The following is a 25,610-nucleotide window of genomic DNA, read 5'->3' as shown; positions in this document are numbered from 1 at the left end:
CTGCGGGCAGGGAGAACCTGCAGCACTCAGTCACATGAGCCATGTGCAGGCTGGGGTGGGGATTAGCTCTGCTCCTGGCCGGAAAGGTCCCCATGTGGTTCCCAGGCTGAGTTCGCCATATGTGTTTCACATGATTGTCCTGAGGGTGACATGAAGTGGAGAGTTCAGATTCGAGTGAAAGTTGGTTTGTGTTTCTTCACCCTGTTTAATGTAATGCAGATGCAGAGCAGAGCATGAGGGCGCCTGTGCTGGGGGGAGATGTGACAGGCTGGAGAAAAGCCCTGTAGCTTTTACTAATTCCTTCTCCTTCCCCTGAATTTTACGCTGTTTCCTGATGGGACTTGTATGTGTGAAGGAACCCCCTTGGACCACCTGTTGGGTGCCTTTCCCCTTTCAGTCACGGACTTTACCATCTCTCAAACATTGGGGTTTTTGTATTTGGAGAAAAGCCAGAAACTTGAACAATAGTTTTCTCCTTCTGAGGGGCGGGGAGAACTCTCTGACGTGGTGCAGGAAGGAAAAAAGAAGACAAGAAAAAATTAGAAAACATGGATGGAGACCCCTCCACTCTCCCCTTTAAGTGAGTGTGAAGTACTGCAGAATTATAATTTTTGTTTTAACGGTAAGAGGTGTGTATTCACAGGCCGATTTAGTTTGTGGTTTGCCTTACTGCAAGGTAATTTTGGAAATGGCATCTTCCATAGAAGGATCATGTCACATAGAGAGTGCCAGTGCTATTGCGAAAGGTTTCCAGACTAATGCTGGAAAAAGGAAGTTTAGCTAGCTCTTGCTGTAAGGAGCACCGTCTGATGGGCTAAAGAGGTTTATGTCCCTATAGCAAAAATAGGAATATTTCCCTTATTTGAATATGAGAGAACAGCTCATTTATTTCTTAATAATGGAATTTATTTCTTAAATGACATATGTACTATGTCATTTTAGAAGCAGAGACAGGAAAATAGAAGGTTTTGTGTCTATGTTAATTTTCTAATAATGTGAAGTATAGGAAAGATCATTGATTTTGCTGCCCAGATGTAAGACGTAATATATTTTGGTTTATGAAAGTGCCAGATTTATTCTTGGAAGGCTTTGATTTTCAAGGAAAAGGTGGATCAGCAATAAGAAGAAGCCTGCTGAGATAACTGGCCGAAGGCTGCACTGCGGGTGTGCAGGTACAGCGTTACCTCTTGCTCTTGCTTTGGAGTGCCAGCAGAACCTGTGGCACAGGTCAGCTCTCATACACTTTTGGGGCAGTGGATTAGTGCTGGATGAAGACTTTTCCTTTCGCTGAACATTTCCGAGAAGGCAGATAGCTGATTTGAGCGATAATACTGCTCGAACTAACAAATATCAACAGTGTCTTTCCTCAAAACTCAACTGTCATTAGGAAGCAGCCAGCCTGAACATGGACAAACTGCTCAGGGGATAAAATGTGACGTATTTGAGTGCGTGTTTTAAGAAATTGTTAAAACTTCAGCTGAGTAATGCTTGTTGCCTTCCAGGGCAAGGGCTTGCTTTGTAAAAGTCAGTCTCTCTCAGTCTTCATTAGTGAGCCGTGTTTTTTCCGCAGTTTGCCTAATTAGACTGTGACCCTCTTCCCAGTAGGATCCTGTGGCATTACACTGTACAGAAACAGGATTTTGGTGCTGATACGTGAAGAGATCGAGAACATATGGCATAAACATCAACCGATATTGTTTGCCATCCACACTTGCTGCGTGTAATGCAACAGGACCGGCTCCTGGTGGCCACGTGATCCGCCTTCCAGTCCTCCATTTGGGGTGGGTTTTTTCGTTCCTAAAGTTGTGACTTTCTGTAAGGAAGCTTGTAAATAATCGGGGTGCAGAGAGCAGGTAGAATGTCAGTGGGATGTTACCGGGAGGCATGTGCGCGACACTGACATCGGCTCCTGGCCGCGCTCCCTCCGCACCAGCTCGCTGCTCCCGGCAGCCCTTCATGTTGCAAGAAGGTAAGATCATGTCGTGTCACCCGTGTCCTCCCACCGCCGTACCAAAATGCCTGTGTTCCCTGTCCTCGGTGAGGAGGGACTCTAATCTGCCAAGTGGAGTATCTTAACGATCTTAAAAATTTAATTTATAAGTACAGCTCTTTCCGTAACGAAGGAAAAAGGCAGGCAAGTGCAGCTCTGGCGGCAACAGCTAACTGGGATTTCAGATTAAAGATACGATCTGGTTTGGGCAGTAGCTTCTTATCGTGCTTAGCTTTTTGTAATAAAGGGCTTTTAGACTTTAAAAGACATTCCACACCCAATTGTATCCTATTGATTTGCCATGGTTAACCACCCTGTAATAAGCCTCATAGTTTGTGTGAGTAGGCACAAAGCAGAATTATATTAATGTTGTTTACAACCAGTGGGCAAAGAATTATTTGCAAATAGTGAAAGAAGTCAAAATACCAAAATATTTCAAAGACATTTGAATTTGGAAACGCCTTCATTAGATTATTAATAGAGTTCCTTGGAATACAAAATAAGAAGAATCAGATCAGTATTATTTTTTGTTTGTTTTTTCCTTTGATTGTTTACGTTTTTTTTATAACTTGATACTTCAAAAGAGCTTTTTATTTTCAGAAGTAAAGCCTGGTAAATAATTATGATAATTCAAAATAAAATAAGTTTTTTGTTGTTTTTTTTTTTTTAAAGCAACAGCGGTCATAACTTTCTCAGATGTCTTTTCACGCAAAAAATTAATCTGAGTTCTAGGGTGTTTTGTGTTTAAAAGATACATCAGTAACACAAGGTGTAACATCTACTGTGCAGGCCAGTGGGATAACTAAAAACCTACTTTTCCTCAGTCATGTAAGCTACTTAGACATTTAGACAACAGCTGCTGAGCAGAGCATGTGCATTATAGTAAAAATGGACAAACCATCAAGCAAAAATTAAGAGGAAATAATGCAGTGCTTAACCAAAAGATAGTGGCCGGCCGTCTCCATTGACAGTTCTGTCAGCAGGACTGGGCAAATGCCCAGCTCAGTGTTGTGGATAGGTTAATATCTTGACACTTTTTCCTTCCTCACAGCTGCCACATGCAGTGCTCTGAAACCTGATATTTTTCATCAAAAACTGATTCTTATTTTCCTTCTTAGTATACTAATCAATTTTACCGTGCAGAGCTCAGAGCATATTAACTGTCAGTTACTCCTAATTAATACTGAAGGCAGACAGAAGGAGAGAACAAAATAATTGATGTTATTTAATACAAAACGCCTCTCCCAATTTTGTTTCCTTTGTGGAAAACTCTTTTGGTTCCTGTTCAAGATTTAAGCACCGTCCTGTTGTATGTTTTTGTTTCGCAAGGTTGATTGAATGGCAGTTTATTATTCAAGACAATAAATTAAACTTCTCAAAGCCAAACAGTTGCAGCAGTTCTGGCACAGGCTGTTTTCTGCCAGAAGAAACATGCTCAGGTCTGATTCATACAACTGTTGCCCTCTAACATAAGAAAATGAAAGAAAACCTCCTATATATTTTTTTAAGATTCACATTAAAATTCTTTAGCATAGAAATTGGAATGCATTAAAGAAAACAGTGAGCAACATTCATTGCAAAATAGATAATGAAAGCTTCTAGGCTAAAATACACTGCGCATTACTTCTGCACATACAGTGGAACTGTATGAATATTACGGCCTAGTATTAAAGCCTGATTTCAAAGAGATGATGGAAAGAGAGCAAACCTCTTTGATGTTTTATGTTTAATTTAAATATAACCAAAAAGGGATACAGGAGCATTTCTCTTGCTGCAGTCAAATCAGTCAAGGCTTCGCAGCATGCTTCAGTAACTGAATTAGATTGGGGCTTCACAATGTTCATGTATCATTTATGTATACCAGTAGTGTGTGTGAGTACCTAAACAAAAGGAATTTATAACAATTATGTCATTTTAAAATATGCATAAAAGGAAAGCTGAAAAATAGGCCGAAATATGTACTTGTGTAATATGTATATATCTTAGGAAATCTGCAGAGGTTCTGGTTTTCTAATCATAAATCTGATTGAAATATGACTGAAGCTTTGGGGGTTTTGGTTGGCTTTGATAGTTTGATGTTTTTGAAATTTATTACTTGAAATTGCCAACGTTTCAACATTAGTGATAAAGAGAAAGTAAATAATTTCAGCCACTTCAGATAGGCGCTATTCCAGAATTTCTGCTCGTGCACTCATGTGCTATGTTGGTTAGTGGCACATAGCATGTAAACAGCTTTTAGGGGAGATGATGATAGTAGATTAATTATTAAATGATTGTCATGCTCCTGGGTGACTTGCAGTCACAAGCTGTCGCTTTTCGGCTGACCCAGGATACAAAGAGAAGAGCTCAGGTTTGTGTGTGATTTCTGTAGCCTGTGTCAGTAGTGTTCTCCCAGAGACTTACTTTACTAACATGCTTTTTCATTAAACTTTTCAAATGTATCATTGGGACTAATATTTAAAAATAAAAGGAGAGTTTAATTTTTTTCCCCCACAAATGGCAAACATTTCTTTGAGCATAAATGAAGCTACTTTAGAAATAAAAATCCTTCTTCATACTCTACTCTTTCCACAGTTATATGTCATTTTCCTGTCTACAAACTGAAGATATTACCTTGGTAAAAGGGCTTTTATACTGTCTTATGTTACCATGAAATAGAAATGGCTTATTCAAATGAGGAATTATCCGCCTACCACATTATGGCTCCTACTTTCAACATACAAATGAAAACAGCTGTGCCTCTAGGCACTGCGAGATATTGATACACTCAAACTTATTATTATTGTAGTGGTTAACAATGCCATGCAGAGAACACATTAGCAGGAGGTGTGGTGAAATATTACTGTAATATCTCCTGTAGTAAATACTATATGTCAAGGATTATTTTTCTGTTGGGCATTTGTCTATGTTCTTATGTAAAAAGCCTTTAAAGGGTTCTGACTTGTTTTCTTTTTTAATGTCTGCATTTTCTTTTCTTTGTTATGTTAAAATAAGCTTTCCAGATCCTTTCCCCTCAGAATTCTATTCTTTCCGAGGGGAGGCTGGGAGCAGCGGGAGCACCGAGCCGTGTGGCAGAGCGGGAGCACGCTCCCGGAGCTGGGGTGCATTTGCTGGAGCCGCTTGCCTCGTCCTGCCGGAGTTACCTGGCTCTGCCCGTGCTAATCCCTGTCCCACCCTGTGGATTTGCATTACGGTCCATTCCACCTTTTCTCCTGCTTTTCCTCCCCAAAAGGCCTTCTGTGCTCCTTGGCCTCAGGCAAGTCCCCAGGGCTGCTCTGTTGGCGGTCCGGGGCAGGGGCAGGAGGGAGTTTGGGACACGTGTGCACAGCACCCTGACACCACCATCTGCACAGGGCCCATGGGTGTTGGGGTCCCACATTATGGGGAATCCCCAGGACCCCTCCTTACGGGACCCCTACTGAGATGTTGGTTGGCACGGATCATCCGACCTGAGGACTTTGCACAGCAAAGGGTATTTGAAGCCTAGTTGATAAGAGCTGTCGCGGGAAGGGTGCTGGTGGGACAGGCATGGGCAGCATGGCACTGCCAGACTGTCACAGCACACCCTGAAAGCTCCATAAAACTGTGACACGATTTCTCTACTAATTTAGAACTTTGCAACATGTTACTGAGGGCACTGATCTGGTGCTGTAGCTATTTCTGACAGGTTTTAGCATACATTTGAAACATGCTTTTTAAAATATAGTTCTTTAACTTCAGTAAATAAAGATTTACATTTCCTTGGGAAGCAGTTACAGCTAGATGCTTGCAGTACAGCTAAAGGCATTCGTTTGGCTGCCTACTGAAATTTAAAATATAGACCAATGTTCTTATGTGCATGCTAATCCTCAGAGACTTCTTTGAAATACTGTGGCATGTTATCAAGACCAAACAACATTTAAATATAATGAAACAATATATATATATATTATAGATATTTTAGATATTATAGATGTTATAGATATTATAGATATTATATGAGATATATATATATATAATATATATATCATATATATATCATATAATATATGATAACTTTGCCAGCTTCTGGAAATAATGACATGGAGCCTTGGGTTTAGGTGGTACACATAAGGCTATGTGTCTTACTTGAAAAGAGCTGAACTTTGCCTAACTAAATATTTATGGAGAGATGTATTGCATGGGGGAAAGCAGGAATAAGCCCAGCATGCAATCTGGAGTTCCACACAATATGAGAAGCGTATTTTCAGGATAAAAGATGTACTGAGAAACAAACAGAGGAAGTGAGATGGCCAGCTCAGACCTTCGTGGTACCTGGTATTGTTCTCGTGTTGCAGGTACCAAATGTTTTCTATGGCACTGGATTCAGCATTTGAAAGCAGCTAAAATGAAATAGAAGCAACCGTTGTTGCAAAGAAGCCAGAATATACAGTTGATTTTAAACAACCACCTGAGACAACTTTCCCAGAAATATAGAGCAAGAGTTGTTAATAAGAAATCAGTCTCACCAGAGATGATCCACACTTTTATTCTTCCAAATGCAAGTATGACAATTGGGTTTTTTGAGCAGAAGTGACTGTCAGGGAGGAAAAGACATGGTCTCTTAAACATGCAAAGCAAGGCTTCAAGGTAGATAACCTGTCCTTGAATTACTGGTGTTTGGAGAGCAAATGGAAAGTGCATCAGAGATCCCTTATTGGGAACAGTCCATAGTTTATTTGATGCTTTCATTGATAACGTGGGTGAGCAAAGTATCCATTAAATCTGCAGCTGGTGCCAAGAGGAGAGGATTTACAAGTGCTTTGGAGGCAGCATGGGAATTCAGAGCAATCCTGACAAACCGGATCTGACGTAACCTGGATGCAATATTGATGAGGATAAAAGGAAATGGTGATACAATTAACCCATTGGACCATCAAAAGAAGCAAGGACTGAACTGGTTTTTATTGTGTGGGAAGTCAGACCAGCTGAGCTCCCAAGATTCCTCCCAGTCAGCATCTCTGGGCAATAGCCCTTCAGGAAAGGGGCTGAGTGTAACAGGGAACCACGGGGCTGTGCTCTTATGAAGAAAAGCAGTCAGACTGGGCATTGCAAACAAACACAACACACAAAATGTGTAGAGAAAGGAGCTGGGATGATTGCAGAGAAGATATGATAACAGCAGCTACAGGAAGGTAAGAGAAGCCCTTCTCTGTGTGCATGGGAAGACTGGTTTACAGTGTCAGCAGACAGCCACCATAGGCTTTAGTGGAGTTTTATAAAATTAAGGGGATTTGAGCAATTAATTATCCCTGGAGGTCATAAAATATCCACCAAAGAAGCTTTCTAAGAGCAGATTAAATAAATATGTCCCGAGTAGTTGAGTTCAGCTTGATCCCACTTCAGGAACTGGTCTAACTATCCTCCCAAGATCGCTTCTAATTTTATTTCTGTGATCATAACAAAGAACGGTTATCCAAGACAGAGCTACTGTGTTTTGCCCCTTTATCTTGTTCCTTTCTCAGTGAAAATTGCCTGGCAGAGAACATTTTGGCTTGAAAGTTTCAAACGAGCAGAAGGACTCTTGGTAGGAGGCAAGCACTTAACTCCCATTAGCTTTGTAAACATCAGGGTTAGCAGCTCTGTGATAACATTTTACATTTCATCTTCCAGCTAACTGTTATGTTGGATAATTGTCCAGATAGTAGAGTTTAGCACTGCCAAACATGCAAAACTCACTTGGCAAAGCACATGTATACATTGGCTGTTGTTTTATTTTCCTCTCTCGGTAGTGTAATGGAGGGCTTTAGAAATCGTTATTTGGGATAAGAAGGGTTTTACTTGCAGCTTATACATGTATTAAAGTAGCTTAAGGTTTTTAGTGCTTCCCATCATTAGCTGAACTTACTGGGAAACATGATCTCTTTTTTTTATCATTTCTAACCAGAACTCGGGAAAAAAAATGTAATGGTAGATGATTTCAGAGTTTAAATTATAAAGGTGAAGAGTTTTCTCCTTTCAGCAGTCTTCCCAAGCTTTTCTGACCAAGAAATTCATTTTACTTGAACAAAAATACTTCTTGTGGAGATGAAGGGAAAATAAATGGTTACTTAGTATCAGCTGGGGAATGGGGAAAAGTTCCTGTGTTCAGTTTTTAACCAATGCTCCAGTTTTTGTTGGCATAAGTGCTGGATTTATTCGACAAGCAAAAGTGAATGTAGACCCTGAATTATTAATGGAATCAGCAAAACAGCATTACATAAAATGTAGTTATAATATTTATTATTATAATTAATATATGTTGTGGACATTGATGAACTTTGCCTTTACTCCTACCAGTGTTTGAAATACAACATTCTAGTTCCGTTGTATTCAAGAGGTGTAATTCTGTCCTTACATACAACATGTAATTTCAGTGAAGTACTGTCAAATGATGCATTTTTATTTGGAAATAATCTTGCCAACTTCATCATCAAGCAGTTGATTTATATATTTTTAAGGCATTTTTATTTGCTTTTTTAGTACAGTGGCAATTGTTTTGGATGAGTTTAGAGAAGGCAGCCCCATATGTTTTGCATAAACAATACATTACAGGGAAGGGATGTTCACATTTCTGCATAACACAATATAATTTATTTTGTGCTTGCATAATTAGAAAATGGTTCTGTGTGATGTATTCAAGAGTCCAGGATTATAAATTTAAAGTTTGCTAACTGCTAGAAAAATTGATTAAGAAGCAGCTTTAGAAAAAACAGCATGCTACTGCACATGTTCAAATCTAATACTGTACTAGTGCAGAGTGATGTTATGTTTAGCATACTTGGGTATGTTAATGTCCTTGTCATTTTCATTCTGAAATTTTAACACAATAATACAGACAACTTGGGGGGGGGAGGGAAGGCACATTTTGGAACAAAAAAATATTAAAAATTTCGCTTGCAAATATTTTGACAGGTAGGTGTAATTATATGTAAAGGCAAATGTCTCATAGGGGAGGGAATGCAAAAATATTAGAAGATATGCAAGATTCATGGAAGATGCAAGAAAACAAATTCTGCACTGCTATGAATTGGTTTTGGGGTTTTTTTAAGTATTCAAATTAACACCCTTTCAAATAGTTGTGGCTATATAAACAGTTGCAACTCAGATTATCAATTTATCAGTCCAGATTTTTTAAATTTATTGATTGACTTTGAAAGGTGCTGGGCAGTATTTTGAAACCCTTAGTTTTGTCAGTTGAAAATCAAGCTCCAGGTTGTTGGTCTGTTCTAATAGACATGTTTTGTGGTCAGCCTTTTCATCACTCTTGTAGACAGGATTGCTCAAATAATCCTACCATCTAGATACCTTACCTCCGACACTGTTCCTGGATGCTAAAAGCATAATAAAGATTACAGGGATAGCAGGTGGGCTGAATTGATTTATGATGATATGACCTTGCCAGTGTTTGCAATCCCATTGTGAGTGCTGAGATATCAAGGTACAATTTCAACTCCTGTGTCTCAGAGCTGTGTGAAAACTTGTCTGGCCTATGGATTTCTTTGTCAGAACCGTGCAGCAGCACTCCTGCGTGTCATTATTTTAGCAAAGAAAGACCATTTCTGGCATTCCTAGTGGTGCTTGTTTGGGCCAGCTGTACAGAGGGTGTTAAATAAATAATTGCAGAGGACAACTTCTGTTTACTTTTTACATTGCTGACCTTATAATCGGGAATGTTTTGCACGGGATAGAGCTAACTGTCTGACGTAAGCTAATTCCCTGAGCGCTTGATGGAGAATGAGAGCTTCATTCAGCTGCTTTCAATCATCTTGTGGCAGAGACCCCCCATGAGCAGGTGGGGGCTGCCTTTTGGTAACCTGAGGATGAGCTGGGGGTGGGAGGTGTGTGTGTCCAAGTGGGGAACAGCACTCACAAAATGCCTTAGCTGAGTGCTATAGTTACCTTGTGTTTGCACTTTCCAGTAGGTTAGTAAGTTTGTAGCAAGATGATTTACAAAATTATGTTATCAAACATATAAACATTGTGGTAGTAGAATAGAAAGAAAGAAACTTTCAAATCTGAGCACACTGGCCCAGTGTATCTCTTGTGCTATGTATTTCATAGCAGCACAGAAATCCTCAAATCTGGATGTCTCTCTAAAAGATGCCTTATACACAGCTCTTCTCTAGCCTCTCATCTGATTTTCTCACTGACTCATGAACAAGCTTTTCCTTCTTTGCCTTGGTTAGATGATAAAATACTCTGTTTATGCTGTGGGAGGATAAACTTTGCAACCTGAAACACCCTGAAATCCGGAAATTCATAACAGACATAGATTTTGAAGCTATAGCCATTCTCAAACCTAATGGTGCGTGGGAGCATCCATCCCCAATAATTCCATCCCTCTCTGAGAGGATTGGAGGCTGTGGCTTAAACATTTATCTTTCTGCAGGTAAGGTTTCCTGCAGCCCCAGTCTTTCCCACTGCTGGCTTGCGATCCAGGGATGAAGCCAGCAGGTGCAGGGAGCTGGTGCTGTCCCACTCCACAGCAGGGGCCAAAGGCTGTTGGTCCGAGATGGCCAGAGCAGCTCCCAATGCAGCTGTGCAGGGCACTCCTGGCCCTGCCTTCCCCACGCCCAGCAGCAGATCCCAGGAGCAAGCACAGAGCTGGGGAGAGCCAGAGCCCAGGGCATGCCCAGCCGGGGGTGTTCTGGCAGGGCACTAGTGGTGTGCTGGGCGGGTTCTTGGGGACAGTGCTCTAAAGTTGGTCAAAATATGAGGAGGCTGAGGCAGCTTCAGGGCTTGTGGCAGTGTCAAGTGAGATGGTTTCTCTGGAGAGGGAGCCTGTGCCTTGTCCAGCAGGTAGCCACCAGAGCTGGGAAGTGGCTGCAGCTGTCGGGACATTCACACTGCTGCGTAGGCTTGCAGCACAGTGGAATTAGATTGCTGGGAACAGGAGTCATCTGTGGCTCCTGAGCTGAAAACATTATATGCTGCTGGGCTTTTCTTTTTGAGACCGCTGGGCAGATCTTATTTGTGTGCTTTGCAAAAGTTTTTAAAAGAGTTTTGCAGCTTACTTAAAGAAAAAAGGTATAACTAGCTATAAAATGAAACAATTGTTGAGACTGTGGCAAATCCCAGAAAATGCACTGTAAACCAGGACACTCCAGATGCTGGTGACACAATAGGGCCTCAGTGTAGGGCCATGCCATGTCTCCCAGGGGCAGTGACAGTGCGTGTGCCCATGTCACACCTACACTGTCTCGCTAAGCCCCTCTCACCACATGGGCTCCTCAGCAGCTTTTATGGGTCCTCAGGATCTCAGAGGCCAGGGTTTCTGAGAGCCTCCATGTTGTTTTGACTCTACTTGTGCCCTGACTATCATCCATAATCAAATTTACAGCAAACTGTGTTGTAAGTGCAAGTCAGAGAGTAACTGATGGAAACCACATGGGAAAACAAAAGGCACCTCAGCTCTGAAGCTGAGCACTGGTGTCAGCCTGTGCTGGCAGGGAGTCGTGTCATTACATAATGATGCACTTATCCAAACGGCGTTTTGTATTTTGGGAGACAGATGTGCCTTGCAGTTGCTAGTGGAAGTTAAATATGAAACCCATTCATTTTCTCTTAGTCATACTTTGAATTTAAGCAGATGTTTTCCTAATTTGTGGTTTTCAAATGTAGCATGCTGACAAGACATTTGTCATTAACTACAGCTTCATCCATGCAGTTTAGCAAATTGGCCAATTATTAACAGTGAGGGTTGCATGGTGGTTGATGCATAGCTCCTGCTACTTTGAAAGGCCTCAATTGAAACTCAATACATTTTTACAATATAAATTAATTGAGCTTTGGACCACATCCCTGTTGTGTGAGTGCTCTCTGCTCTCACTGTCAGAATGAACAGCCATTTGTAATGCACTGAGTAGCTGTGCTGTCTGTGAGCAGGGGTGGTGGAAAGTGAAGGATAACATTTTTCCAGTAGAGGCATGAAAATGACTGATTGTTTGGTGGTGCTGCTGTGAACTGGTGAGATGTGTCAAAGATGTTTCCCAAAGCAAGGAACCACCATATGCCTGAAAAAGTAATTTCCTATTTTCCCAGCTCTGGAATTCCAGCAGGCAATTCAGTCATTTATTCATCCCATATATGAGACTTGAAGGACAACACTCAGTGTACTTCTTATTTCTAGGAAGAATAAAGACCTGGATTTTCACCAGCTGGCACTGCAGAAATTTTGTCTTACATTCCAGATGAACAGGGAAAACTCTTCAGGAGAGTCTGTCTGTAGTTGCTTCTGGCAGATCATTCACTTTTTTTCCTCCTCTATATTTGCATTTGTTCAACAGGGAAACTATATACTTTGTTACAGAACAGGCTGCTGTGCAGATTAATAACATGAGAACTGTAAAAAATTGAAATAAATGCATGTGGAATATTTCATCTTGCTTTATGCAGCCAGATGTGCTAGGTGGGAAATACCTATGGGGCTGGCTTTAAAATCCCTTTTGATGTCCTTTTCTTCACATCCCCCTGCTTTGTGGGTAAAGGGAATAATGGTGATACCATAAAATCAGTCAGGATCAGTGATGTCTTAGCAGGGAGGCTGGAGGTTGCATAAAGTGCAGAAAAGGGGGAAAATTGTTGATTTGGGAATATTGGGGGAGGGCCTATGTGGCGTCCATTCCTGGTCTTCATTAGAAGAATAAGTTCTATAGGTAATTAAAATGAGCTGAAGGTCTGGTCCAGAGGTTGATGAGGGATGAAATGAGAATTTTAAAGCAAGATCTTTGGCATAGTTGACTACCAGTTAGGTTTTTTGTTGAAAGAGATGCGGCAGCAGATGTAGAAGGGAAGATGGCTTGCTACCCCTTTGCTTTCCCTGAGTTTGAATACACTGAATCTCTGGAAGCAGCTGTGTATCCCATGCCAGGCTTTAACAGGAGGTGGGCACAGGTAGACATGGGGTGAATTCGGCTAACCCAGATCCTGCTCCTTTGCAGCGCTGCCAAGCTCCTGGAGAAGAGTCCGTTCTCTGTCGGCGCCCCGAGCCCCCTGCTCCCCTCGCCGGCGAGCCTGCAGCTGGCGCAGCTCCAGGCGCAGCTCACGCTCCACAGGCTGAAGTTGGCTCAGACTGCCGTCACCAACAACCCGGCCGCCGCCACCGTCCTCAACCAGGTGCTCTCCAAAGTGGCCATGTCCCAGCCGCTCTTCAACCAGCTGAGGCACCCCACGGTGATGAACGCCCCGCAGGGCCACGCCGCAGGCCCGCCGCAGGGGCCCGGCATCGCCGGCACGAGGTTCCCCTCCGGCAGCATCGCCTTTCCTGCCCAGAGCCCAGCCTTAGCCGCCCCGGGAGGAGGTCTAGGAGCCGTGCAGGCCCAGGCCCCCAACGCCATTGTCATGAATCCCTTTGGAAGCGTCATGGCTCCGACCTCAGGCCAGCAACCCGTGGTGGTGGGTCTCAACAAGGCGGGTGCCTCCACATCCTCTGCTGCGGGAGGATTCTATGAGTACAACAAGCAAAACGCCGTCACTGCCGCCCCTCAGGCGTTCGCCTCGGAGGGGGAACAGTCCAGCCAGCATGGCTTCCTCGCTGGTGGCACCCACACTGCCACCTCGGCAGCAGGGCCGTGCTACGAGGGTCACTTCAGGGCTCCCGGCCAGCAGCAGCACGAGGCGGCAGCGGCATTTCCCAAGGAGTCCTACGGGGCGGCAGCACAGCACGGGGCAGCACGGGCCTTCCCCAGCGACCCGCACACCGGCTCCCATCCGAAAGGAGATCCCGGCCCTGTCTTGCATGGCAGCAGTACAAGCAACCAGTGGGAAAATATCCCTAATTTCCCCAGCCAAAACAAGCCTGACCTCATGCCCGGCGACAGCCTGTGGCCGTCAGCGAGTCAGCAGCAGTATGAAATAAGAAACGAGCTGTACAACCCCGAAGAGCCGACACCTGACACAAAGTTCAGCACGGCCGCCCCCCCCTCCTTCGGCCGCCTCAACCACAGCGCGCAGAGCTTCGGCAGCCCTCGCATGAGGCAGAAGGAGGAGCGCAGTGGCGGCACGCCCGATCTGCCCACCCGCTCCCTGCCGCCGCACCAGCTGGGTGACCTCCGCGGCGTGGCCCCTCTCCACTTCCCCCACGTCTGCGCCCTGTGCGACAAGAAGATCTTCGATCTGAAGGTGAGTGGTTTGAGGGCATCCCTGGGCACGGTTCAGACCCTTAACAGGCTGCCACTGCTCACTGCCAGTGTCCATCACTACAGAGGTGCCCTGAGAGAAGCAGAAACAAAAGGCCGTAGTTTTGCTGAGGGTATGGTACATCTGTTTAATGGCCGTTACCGGAGCTTCGAGATCTGGTTTTGTTCCACGTCTTGCCGTGAAAGATGGTGAGATTACAGCAGTGGCGTGAGAAATGTGAGGTCTGAGCCGAGGTGGTAGCTCACCTCATGGGCCCAGAGCGAGGCGGGGAGGAGCTTGAAGCTGATCCCCCAGTGCTCAGGCCAGTGTTGCAACCCCGCGTCTGTAGTTTCATCTGATTCTCCCTTTCTGATCCCAAAGGCTTCCCCCTAACAGCCTCATGGAAGCAGCTTGCTTAAACAAAACAGCACATTTTTTTTGCATAAAATTATTTTAACAATTGCTCTGTTGGATTTTTTTTCCTGGTATTTCGCTGGAAAATTTAGGGCTCAAGGTCCCCAATGACTTTGACCTGCAAGCAAGAAGCTGCCCAGCACATATGGTACAGACCGTGCTCCCACCTCTCTGTTCATATTGCCAAGAGAGCTCCAAATTCAACCTCGCCCTTGAGAAAGAGCTTCCCAGTTTCCCAGGCAGTGTGTTGTAGATCACGTTATATAGGTCAGATCTGAAGAAGGCCACTTAAGTGGCCCTCTGAGCCCCACAGCCATCCATGGTTGTTCTGGGCTCCTGGTGAGCCCTGCTCAGCAAGTCCTCATGACCTTTTCTGTCACATCACAGGACCAGCACCTAACCACAAAGGCATGTGTTCTCATGCTGATGGCGGCATGACAATTAAACTATAACAGCATGTATGTAAGAAAGAAAATGGCTAGCAAATTAATAGTACCTGATCCCTACACACCTCAGGGATTTGGGATATTTGAATATATTTGCATTCATGTTTCCCTTTTTTAGCAACTGCTTGCAAAATATTTTGCTGTGGTTATTGCATCTTGCAGGGCTGGGCTGAAGTAGCCCCTGTCTAGGGCATGCTGGGCATTTCTTTTTTCCATTAAACATTTTAAAAGGGCAAGGGAAATGTAACTGGAGTGAATTTCAGGGAATCTGTTAGTTGGTCTTTAATGCACCGCCTCAACTGGATCATAGAAATGTAAATAGCTAAATGTGCTTCATCAAATGCTGCTGATCTAGTGAAATAGTAAGCTCTGGCTGCCCTGAATACTGAACACCCCTCCTTATGGCTATTGCAGAAGTTGAGGGTGCTTAGCACCTTGCAGGATGAGTTCTTCAGCTAGAGTGAAGTAACTTAATTACTAGAAATATAGTGAATTTAAAAGCTAATACAGGGAAACCTTCCTTTTGTAAAGTAACTGATAATTTAACATTCAAATAACGAATCCGTAAATGCATTGGATGAAGGTGCGCTTGGCTCCAACATCACACAGTTTGATCTTCAGCATCTCAGTATTGTTTGTGAAATAATGGAAACTGAATGGAAGAATAATCTCTTGTATAGTTGTCTCAGGATTTTTTCTGTGCTCATCGTCTCTTTGTTTCAACATAGGACTGGGATCAGCACATTAAGGGAAGTCTTCACATCCAAAAATGTATGGCTTTTTCAGATAAGTAAGTATCATTTTAGAGTCACTCTTCAAACTGAATTGCTAACAGAGCATCCCTTACTTCAGTGGTTTTCCACCGGGAATTTACTGCCTAGCAATTGAGCTTTAATATTTTTGGCACACTGTACATGTTCCTAAAGTTCTTTTCTTTCTTTTCCAGCACTGGTATCCGGTGTATGTTAAGCTCAGCAGATGGAACTTTGCATTTATCACCAAATAATGCAGCAGTTTTCAATCCATCCAGTATCGAAGGTGAATGGTTGTATGTTCAATAGTTAAAAACATTTTTTTTAATTGAAAGGGAAATCAGTCTCTGAGGACAACTAGGTTTTTTAAATAAAATGTGATAAAAGTTTCCAAGGAAAAACTTTGAGAAGGTGTGCACAAAAAGGCTAAAAGCCAATACCGTGCCTTTTGAAATATGAATTTATTTTTCTTTCAAACAGTAACTTGTTTTTATAGTACAACAGAACAGTGTATAATTTGGTGTAGACACTATGAAATTACTTACTGTATAAATGGGACATTAGCACATTAATGCAATTAATGTGAGTCAAGGTTTTAATGAAGTATGTGTAATCCATTATTTAGATTATCCACCAAATGTTGGCGCATCTTTTATCACTACACCAGCAAGATCCTTTGGCCAGCCAGGTCCTACATTTTCTTCTCCTCCATCAGGGGTAAGAGTGAGTACCTAAGCAAACTGATGTCTGTGTTGGGATTCTTGTAGAAGCCAAGAATTACTGGAATTAAAATTACTGGAACTAAAACCCTGAAGGCTTTCTTTTAGACAATAATCTGAACATTCACTCTCTTGTTTCATCTTCCCTGTAGTTCTTTTATGCTTTTGATTTTAACCAAATATGAACTTGATTGTAGTTTTTGTTTTGGTTTGGTTTTTCTTGGTTGCTTATCAGGGGTATTTGGGGATGTGGATAAATAAGTTTGTGTGTGTTTTCCATTGATTTTTTTCCCCCACATTGTCTGAGTCTTTTTGACCCAGGAAGGCCAGCTTCAGTTTGGAATGAAGATTTGAATTAGTTTTTAGTTACCTTCAGTATTGACCCAATCAAGCAACCTTCTATCTCTCTGGTTATTTATTTGTAGCAATTGCTCTATGCCTCACTCACACTGAGGTTGTTCTCGCAGGCAGCAGTAGTGGCAAAGACAGTGGCAGGAGCTTCACTGTTACTTGCCTGAAGGTCGGAGATCAGTTCATTAGACTGGACTAACTTCTCCTTAGTTTATTTTAGTATAGTATTTATATCCTCTGCTGTCACTGGTAGCCTTTCAGCAAGTTTGCTTTGCTGTAGAGCCTTCCGTTGTTTAGGTTTATTAATCCCTGCCCTGCATTCAACACAGGTCTCCAGTTATATTGCTGTAATGCACACTTGAATTCCTAGTACTATAATAAAAAAATTCCAGAAAAAAGAACCAACATTAAAAAGGGGTCTTACACTGACAAAGCAGAAAGATTTTAAAAGTGGGAAAAAAGGCATATAAAAGCAAATCAAATTAATAATGAAAATACAGAGTTGTTAGGGTTAAAATGAAACTCGTCACATATCAGAAAGCTACAACTAGAGCTGGACACACCAAAGACTTATGTTAGAGCGTTCATGGAATAGCAGCAGTAATCCAGGGGTTCAAGTTTTCACCTTGTTAACTTTTATGTATATATCTTTCCTGATGTGGTCTCAGACACTCTGGAAAGCCAGGCTGAGTTGTGTCCCTGCGACACTCCAGTTCACATCAGGCACTGCTTGCAGAAAGGTCACCCAGATTTCCTTAATCCAACCAATTTTCTACCATGCAGTTTTACTGTGCAAGAGGTTATTTGGAGGGGTTTCAGCTTCTGCCTGTCACAGACACTGTGTGTGCAGGCGAGCAAAGAGCAGAGCTGCTCATGACAGCTGCCTCCAAGGTCAGAGGTGGACTAGCAGTGGGTGCAGAGGAATGTTCCTTTTCATCATGTCTGTCAACTTTGCAACAAATGAAATTACTGCTAATACCAGTGTCATTTCTCTTTAGAATCTGTCACTATTTATCATTTAAGCTGCCTGAAGAAGTCCTCCTTCTGAATGACCCGCAGTATTTTGAGACATAAAAGAAACAGTAACTTTGATTTTCCTGGACACTGTCAATCCCTTTTTTCTTCAGAAGCTCATTGGATGAGCAGGGAGCTATATTAGAGGTGTTAAGACTGAGTTTGTCAGCTGTCATTCACTCTGCAACCCAGGTGGCTTATAATTTATTACACCTTTGCACGGTAGTATTCACTTTCAGCTAAGCTGCTGCCATTTAACTGAGCAGTAGGAGATTACACTTGACCCTGCATGTAATCATAAACAAAGTGTTCAGATTTCTGGAAGAGCTTGCTCTGTGCTGTCCATCTGCAAATAACTCTATCCCTCTTTAAAAGGCAAGTGCTACCAGTCTTGACTCGGGCATGGAGAGCCATTAGCACTGGAGGGATAAGATTGGCAGTTTCTTACTATCTTTAGAAAAAATTCATTTGAAGCTCAAGAGAGGTATAAATAATTTGAAAAGCAAGAATTAAAAGAAATTTTTAAAAAAAGCTGTAATAAAAAGTCACTGAATTAGATTGGTGAAATAATATCACAAATAATATGAGGTGCATTTCACTGCTGTACATCAATTTTTAATATTTTTTTTTGTAATAGTCATGCAGCTGCATTTGTAACCTCTGGTAGACATTGGTTGCAAAGAAAGTTAACTTCGAATCTTATTGAAATCTACATTCAACACCTGGCATGCAATAGCCCCTCTAACTTCCTGACTGTAGATATGGAAGGTGTATATTCCTTTTCTGGCTATGATTTACAGCTCTATTTGATGAATGGATCCAGTTTAACTGCAATCAGCTGACAAGATTATTGCTTGGTACAGCCCATTGACTTCTGGCATGAGTATATGACCACTTCTTAATCATGAACTGCAGCAGGTTTATGGCACAGCATTTTAATTTAAGCCATTGCTAATTGTGGGGAAGTGGTAACGTCTTACAGTTCTTTGATTTAATGTGCTGAGGGGTGTGTGTGGGAACACAGGCTCTGGAGCCAAGGCAGGGAAGAGCTGAGCCTTTCTAGTCCCATAGACTTACATACCATCTTTTAACAGCTCTACCAAAACAAACAGAAGGTGATTGGTGACCTGGGGTGTACTTATACTGGGACTGCATTTGATTTTTAGTTTTCCTCTAGCTTTAGTTGTGTTCTTCTGTTCTGTGCTACATTCTGCCTTGCCAGATGCATGCAGACATCACTACCTTTTCTGTTCAAGTGGAGTTGCTTTATCTTTTTTCAGGATCAGGTCTTTTCTACTTTTCTGCTAGAAAAAATCTTACTTATGGACTTCTGCACTTCTTTGACTTACCTTATGTACCTGGGTGGGCTCTCTGAGATGCGAGCTAAGTAGCAGACCACTGTATAATACAGGGTCCTAATGTAGCAAAAATACACAAATGGTTAAGTGGTGAAGTCTGGAGGGAAGGCAATAGGATGGAGGTGTAAATAAGATAACATTAGCTCTGTAACTTGTGAACTTGCTGACAAGCCAAACATTTGTGATGGCTCTGGTGAACTTGATCCCACAAGATTACATGATTTGCATCTTCCCTTGAATGGCACAATTTTCACTGAAGGTAGAGTTACTTCTTCAGTACGATTCTGACACAGAGGTCATAAATATGGAGGTAGTCCGGAAAGATTTAATCCTGTGTGAGTGATGTTTTTCTTGTCATTAGCTGCGGTAAATTAACTTTCTCTCTGGGTGTACCGTGATGCCTTTTGCACAGGGAGTGTGGAGCCTGCTTTCCATGGGTAGCTCTTTCAGAGCTGCCCCAGCACTCCAAAATAGACTTCCACCCTTGGGAAGTGATCACCACTCCAGTGCTCTGTAGCTGTGCCAGCCCATTGCAGGAGCTTTGCCTCTCTGCATGTGTAGTGCTCACTGCATCCCCAGGGGAGAAGTCCCTCCTCCTGTGTGGTGTTGCAGTGAGAGGGGAAAGTAGCAGGTTTTCTAACCCTAGGTATGGCTGTGTGTCCTCTCACAAGTTAAGTGGGATCACTTTTACACCTGGCCCAATCTGTTCCACAAAGAAGGATTTAAATTCAGTTCCTGCTATCCTGAACACCCATGTAGTCACCTAAATCAATTTCTAATATCCATAAATTCAGTAGGGACTGCAGTGAACAGTTAGTTTTTGCAGGAATATTGTTGATCCTCTTTGAAGGATAGTCTTTCTCCTAGAAATCCTTCCTGGACTTTGCAAAATCCAGGGATGGAGACTCCATTTCAACCTGCACTACAGTTCAACATTTCCCTTCCTGTGGCTAGCACAGGTCTTTCCCATGAGAATTCCTTTTGTGTTTTATAAATAAAGATAAAGTTTGGATGTTATTAAAAACAGTGTCCCAAGATCTGGATGGTGCAGGCCTGGCCAATCAGGCCTAGGGGGAGGTTTCTGACTGACCAATCTGGGTGACCTTTGAAAACTCTATATATATGATGAAATCAAAACAATAAAGGGCCTTTCCTTCTTGCCACTGAGAACTGGGTTCTTTACTCTGCTAGCGGCTCAACAGCGACATCTTCCCATTTGTACTTCTAAACCAGAATGTTAAAATGCAAGTTTTAAAAGAATATTTTTCCTTAAAAACAGTTACGCATGGCAGAGCATGTAATTTTTTGCAGTAATGTAAGATGTTGTCTAGAGGATAGAATATCTAAGATAAAAACATTGGTTTGAGTTGGGCTTTTTTCCCCAGTTTCCCCAGAGGAAATCTACACTGGGTCGAGTTGTTCACATTTGCAATCTCCCTGAAGGAAGCTGCACAGAGAATGATGTCATTAACCTGGGCCTCCCGTTTGGAAAGGTCACCAACTATATCCTCATGAAATCTACTAATCAGGTACTGTATAGCTGTGGTTACTAGGGTTGACATCTAGTGGTATAAGACATAGAAATATGAAGACAGAGTCTTTGGGGAAAACCTCCATTTTATTAATAGAAACTTGAATATATGAAGCCCCCTCTCATAGGAAAAAAAAAAATTGGTGGTCACTGAATTAGATGATGGCACAAACATGCCTACTGCCTTATAGTTCTTGTTTAAAAATCCCAGAAATCTCAATGAAAAACTGTTGTAAAACTGTACTTTTAATAATTTTGTTTTTAAAGTGAATAACTTGGCTGCCTTCTCTCAGCCATTTGTTAGGGTTACTTTGAGACTTCTCTTATTCTTTATGGTAGCTTAAGTGTACCAGTGATGTAAGCTGGTAAGAGTAGAATATCTTCTCCTCACATTCCTCCAGCAGAAAAAATGGATGGATGTAGAATCCATGCCAGTGAGCAATGTTTGAGATTGTAAAGTTTAAAAATCGTAGAATCATAGAATGGTTTGGGTTGGAAGGGACCCTTAAAGACCCTCTTGTTCTAACCCCCTGCCATGGGCAGGAACACTTTCCACTAGAGCAGGTTGTCCAGAGCCCCATCCAGCCTGGCCTTGAACACCACTGGTCAAGAAAAATGAGATAAGTTTTGACTAAACCAGCTTCTAAGGTCACATATTGGCTTTAATAGCTAGTTTGAAACCATTATTTGCTGCTTTAAAAAGCTGAGAAATGGGCTGAATGTTACCATTTCACCTTCAGGCCTGGAAAGCTACCTAGTTTTGTACTGTCAAGACATTTTGCACTAGAAGAATCCAGAGAAAATATATTGTGCTGCCATTTCTCTCTTATACTTTATATTTTTAATTATGTAATAGATTGTAAAGTTCTTTCCATTTTGCTAGGCCTTTCTGGAAATGGCTTACAGTGAAGCAGCCCAAGCCATGGTACAGTACTACAAAGAAAAACCTGCTATGATAAATGATGACAAGTTGCTTATTAGGATGTCTAAAAGATACAAGGAATTGCAGCTGAAGGTAAGATGATCATTCCTGATCAAATTATGTGAGTTTCCAGGGCATGTCTGGAGAATACATTTTAAAAAATTCTTCCTGATTACTGATTTCTAATTAATGCTGTAGAATTATGGAAAAAGAAATTCAGAAAGATAAATTAATGAATATATGTTATCAATCTTTTATACTTAGCTGCTTGATCTTATTCTAAATTTTAACTCTTGGAAAAGGCCCCATTTTCTCTGGTCCTCTCATACCATTATTTCAAAAATCCCTTCTGTGCTTCCTTGAGAAGGGTCCCACCATTGCTTGGTCTAACAAAGGTCTAAAACGCAGCCATGTGTAAGATACAACATGTCAGCAAAAATAAGATGGTCCTGTCCTTTTAGTCAGGCAATAAGCCTGGAACAATGCTTTATTCACTGCTTTCATGCTTGAACCATAGTACAATCTTGACACCAAGCAGTGGTAACAGGACTAAGCAGCACACTGATTTCTTTTTTTTTTTTGTGAATCACCTAAGTTATAAAGCAAGTTTTTTCTTTTTGGTTGGTTTGGTTTTGTTTTGTTTTGTTTTGTTTTAACATAGAATCAAACCAGAGCACTATTCTTTAGACTTTCTGTAAAGTGTGTGACACTTCTGTTGTGGGCACTTGAATGATGCCCAAAGATCACTACTCTTGTGAGCGTATTTATAGAGGTTTATATACTGCCATGTAATGCTAAGAGAGTAATTTTATTTCATGGTGACTTGGACCAGAACTGGCAGTGCAGAGCTTAAAAGCTCCATATTGTATTACCTAACACAGCACAAAGTTATTTTATAGATCAGCTCTGTAATGTTCCAATTTAAGAGGTTAAGGGGCCTTTTATGAGCCTTAAGGAAAAAAAAAAAAAAAAGGAACTTGGATGATTTGGTTTGACCTTTGGAAAAGTCCGTTTTTCTCCTGTATATGTATATAGGTTAAGGAGACTTGAAGTAGTTGCCAAAAGTTGGTAACCCAGGGCAGTCTTTCCTAATGTGGTACAGGGAGGGGTTCAGATGTTAGGTGGTGGAGATGGTGCATCTTGACAGGGAGGCAGGAGTTACCCAGGAGAATGTGATAGTTTGTCTAGATTCCAGGAAGATTTTTCTGCTTTTCCAATGGCAGCTTTTCAGGCTGTGGAATTATTTTGCTCTGCACAAGAAAGAAAGCAAACAAATACGAGTACAAAGTGGGAAATGTGCGTGAACTATTTACCACTACAAACTGCTGAGTTCCTGCATGATTATGTTGCTCATCTGTGTGTGCTCCAAGTGTTTGAGGAATTGTGAGCACTCCAGCCTGCGTAGTGCATCCTACGTAGGAGTAATCCACACTCCAGTACACATCTTGCACTTAGCTTGTCTGAAGCTTTCCTTTTTTAAACATACTCTTTTAGAGCTGTACTCCAGAATGAGTAACTTTGAGATCAAGAGAAGGCAGTTCATTCCTGGAGGATCAGAGATAGGCTGCTATACATATTTAATTCTGTATTAGAAAAATTTTCTGGTTTGTTTCCTCTTACATCCAGTTCCTAGAAAATGCTCTGTAGTGATTGTGTAACAAGGAAGGACAAGCTGGTTTTCAAAGCCTGTTAGAGCAGCCAAGTATGAGTAGAGTGCTACAACGTAATGGAGCAAATTTTCCGTTTGTATCATTTTACTGCTTTGATCGTGCTGTTGAGAAGCCAAGTGCAGAAGAGAGTGTAACCACTGAAACGAAATATTTCTAGTTATAGTATAATTGAATGAAGCATGGATACTGTTTCTTGAAGGACAAATCACCTGTATCAGCTTGGAGAGTAAAGTAGCATGCTTAACAGTGTCTTTGTTTTTATTAGAAACCAGGTAAGAATGTGGCTGCTATAATCCAGGACATCCACTCACAGAGGGAGAGGGACCTGCTGCGTGAAGTGGACAGGTAAAGTTTCTCCATAGTCTGGAATTGTCTGTAAACCTACAGGTTGAAGAAGCATCATCTGTGTGCTTCCATTTCTTATTTGATTGGCTTTCCTGATTTGCTTTTCACATATAAAATAGTGTATATTTTTATATAGTTCAGTAGTAGGCACAGGGCCTGCATAATGAGATCAGATTGAAACTATTCATGTTATGAAAATAACTCTTTCCTATTGATGATGTCTCAGAAAATTTGTCTGGCATGTGAAGAGCATAAAAATGAAGCTGTTCCACTCTCCTCCCTTTAGAGTGAAAAGCATAAAGGCTGTGGGTGCTTTGAGACCAAGTGGGAAGGAGGCGGTTCAGATTGAAATGTATTTGGGTACATTTCTGATCTCTCTGACTTCTGGAACTTTCAGCAAAGTTGGAGAGGAACCACAGTCCTAAAGCATCTCTTTTAAACAGGTGGCCTTTGTCACTTTTGTGTCAGAGATGCCCTAGCTCAGAGGGTATTAAGGGTACATACATTAGGGTCATTGTAAAGGTATTAACATATTATAAGCTTTTAATGCTAAACCCCTATGAGACGCTTTTAAGAATGAATGAATATATTCTTGACGGTTCTGTGGGGATTTAGTTAAGCTCTGTGGCTATGACACTGCCTTTTCTCCTGTTCACTGTTTGCAGCTGTGCAGTGCATGTCTGTGAAAGGTCTCAGGTTCGCAGTCCCCAGGGCAGTCCCCATGAGCTTCCAGTGTACAAGAATTGGTAGACAGCAGTGGGTCAGCCAGTTACAGCTGCCTTTTCCCCCTGCAGCAGGTATGGCACGGACAGGCCCCGCTCCCGCAGCCCCATAAGCCGCTCACTGTCACCTCGATCCCACACGCCCAGCTTTACTTCCTGCAGTTCACCACACAGCCCGCTGGGGACCAGCAGGACCGACTGGGGAAATGGGAGAGAGGCATGGGATCAGTCCCCGTATTCTCGACGGGAAGAAGATAGAGATGGCAGAGAATGGCGAGAGAACGGGGATGAGAAGAGGGACAGGACTGACACGTGGGTACATGAGAGGAAACATTATTCGCGCCAACTGGACAAGTTTGATTTGGATGAACGGCTTGAAGGAGGCAGAGGACACAGAGAAAAGTACTTAAGGACTGGTTCCCCTGGGTCCCTTCACCCTTTATCTAGCTACAAGAACAGGGAAGATGACTATTACCGAAAGTCCTCAAAGTCAAAATCTGACAAGTTTCAGAGGCAGCTGCAGGATTTACCTGGGAGATCTAAGCGAAAGGAAGAGGCAAAGTTAAGGGAACACAGGCATTCTTACAGCGAAGACACTGCCAGGGAGGAGGCAGCTGAACAGAAGCACAGCAAAGCATCTGAGGGCTCCAGGCAAAAACAAAGTGATAAGAATAAGGTGAAGAAAGCTGAAAAAGACCAAGAAGATGCTACTGCTGAAGGCAGTGATGTGAAGGAAACAAAAACTCCTGAGAACGAGGTAAATAGAGATCTAAAAGTGTATGTAAGAAGTAATGTAAATGCTGAAGTAATATATTTTCTTAAATATCTTAGAGCATTTGTTGTGGGTATGATGCTGGCAACATGAAATGTTTTCCATTATAAAATCAGGGAATGTAGTGATAGAAGAGGTCTTGGGAGGTCATCTTATCCCTGATTTTCCCCAGGCCATGCAGGTCTATTATACTGTTGCAGTGTTGGGTACACGGACATTATCATTCTGTGTCTAGCACAGAACCTTTGGGTAACAAGTGAGGGGATGGCACAGACAGCTGAAAACAAAACCCAGTGACAGGCTGCTATTTGCATGCAGGTTGTGTGTGAAGGGGTGATTGGCCTCCTGCTAACTCTGTGCAGAATGCCCCATAGCTGCTCTTTCTGCATCCATCATCTCCTTCCACTGCCAGTGAGGAGGATTGAGTTATACTTTACAGAGATGCATAGCATTTATACAGGGAAGTGATTGTTATATTATTAAAATG

The 25,610-nt window shown here is 42.1% G+C and overlaps 1 protein-coding gene across 8 annotated transcripts in view; it reads left to right on the top strand.

Moving 5' to 3' along the window:
- The window catches only part of RBM20 (RNA binding motif protein 20), a 103,898-nt gene that overhangs the window by 63,367 nt on the left and 14,921 nt on the right, over positions 1 to 25,610 (top strand). For 4 of the 8 annotated variants that reach the window (XM_085064878.1, XM_085064873.1, XM_085064880.1 and 1 more), the window contains exons 2-9: positions 12,931 to 14,110; positions 15,696 to 15,757; positions 15,914 to 16,005; positions 16,345 to 16,442; positions 20,547 to 20,690; positions 21,576 to 21,707; positions 23,550 to 23,629; positions 24,424 to 25,108. In XM_085064878.1, the coding sequence (XP_084921004.1) occupies positions 12,931 to 14,110; positions 15,696 to 15,757; positions 15,914 to 16,005; positions 16,345 to 16,442; positions 20,547 to 20,690; positions 21,576 to 21,707; positions 23,550 to 23,629; positions 24,424 to 25,108 (2,473 nt within the window). Of the gene's footprint in view, positions 1 to 6,322; positions 7,144 to 12,913; positions 14,111 to 15,695; positions 15,758 to 15,913; positions 16,006 to 16,344; positions 16,443 to 20,546; positions 20,691 to 21,575; positions 21,708 to 23,549; positions 23,630 to 24,423; positions 25,109 to 25,610 lie in introns of those variants that run through there. The other 4 variants (XM_085064876.1, XM_085064874.1, XM_085064875.1 and 1 more) reach the window with 4 other exon arrangements.

This window comes from Lichenostomus cassidix, chromosome 6, assembly GCF_008360975.1.
Source record: "Lichenostomus cassidix isolate B80296 chromosome 6, HeHo_3.0, whole genome shotgun sequence".
NCBI lineage: Eukaryota > Metazoa > Chordata > Aves > Passeriformes > Meliphagidae > Lichenostomus > Lichenostomus cassidix.
Note: the sequence above shows the minus strand (reverse complement) of the source record. Positions and strands in the feature narration are given on the sequence as shown.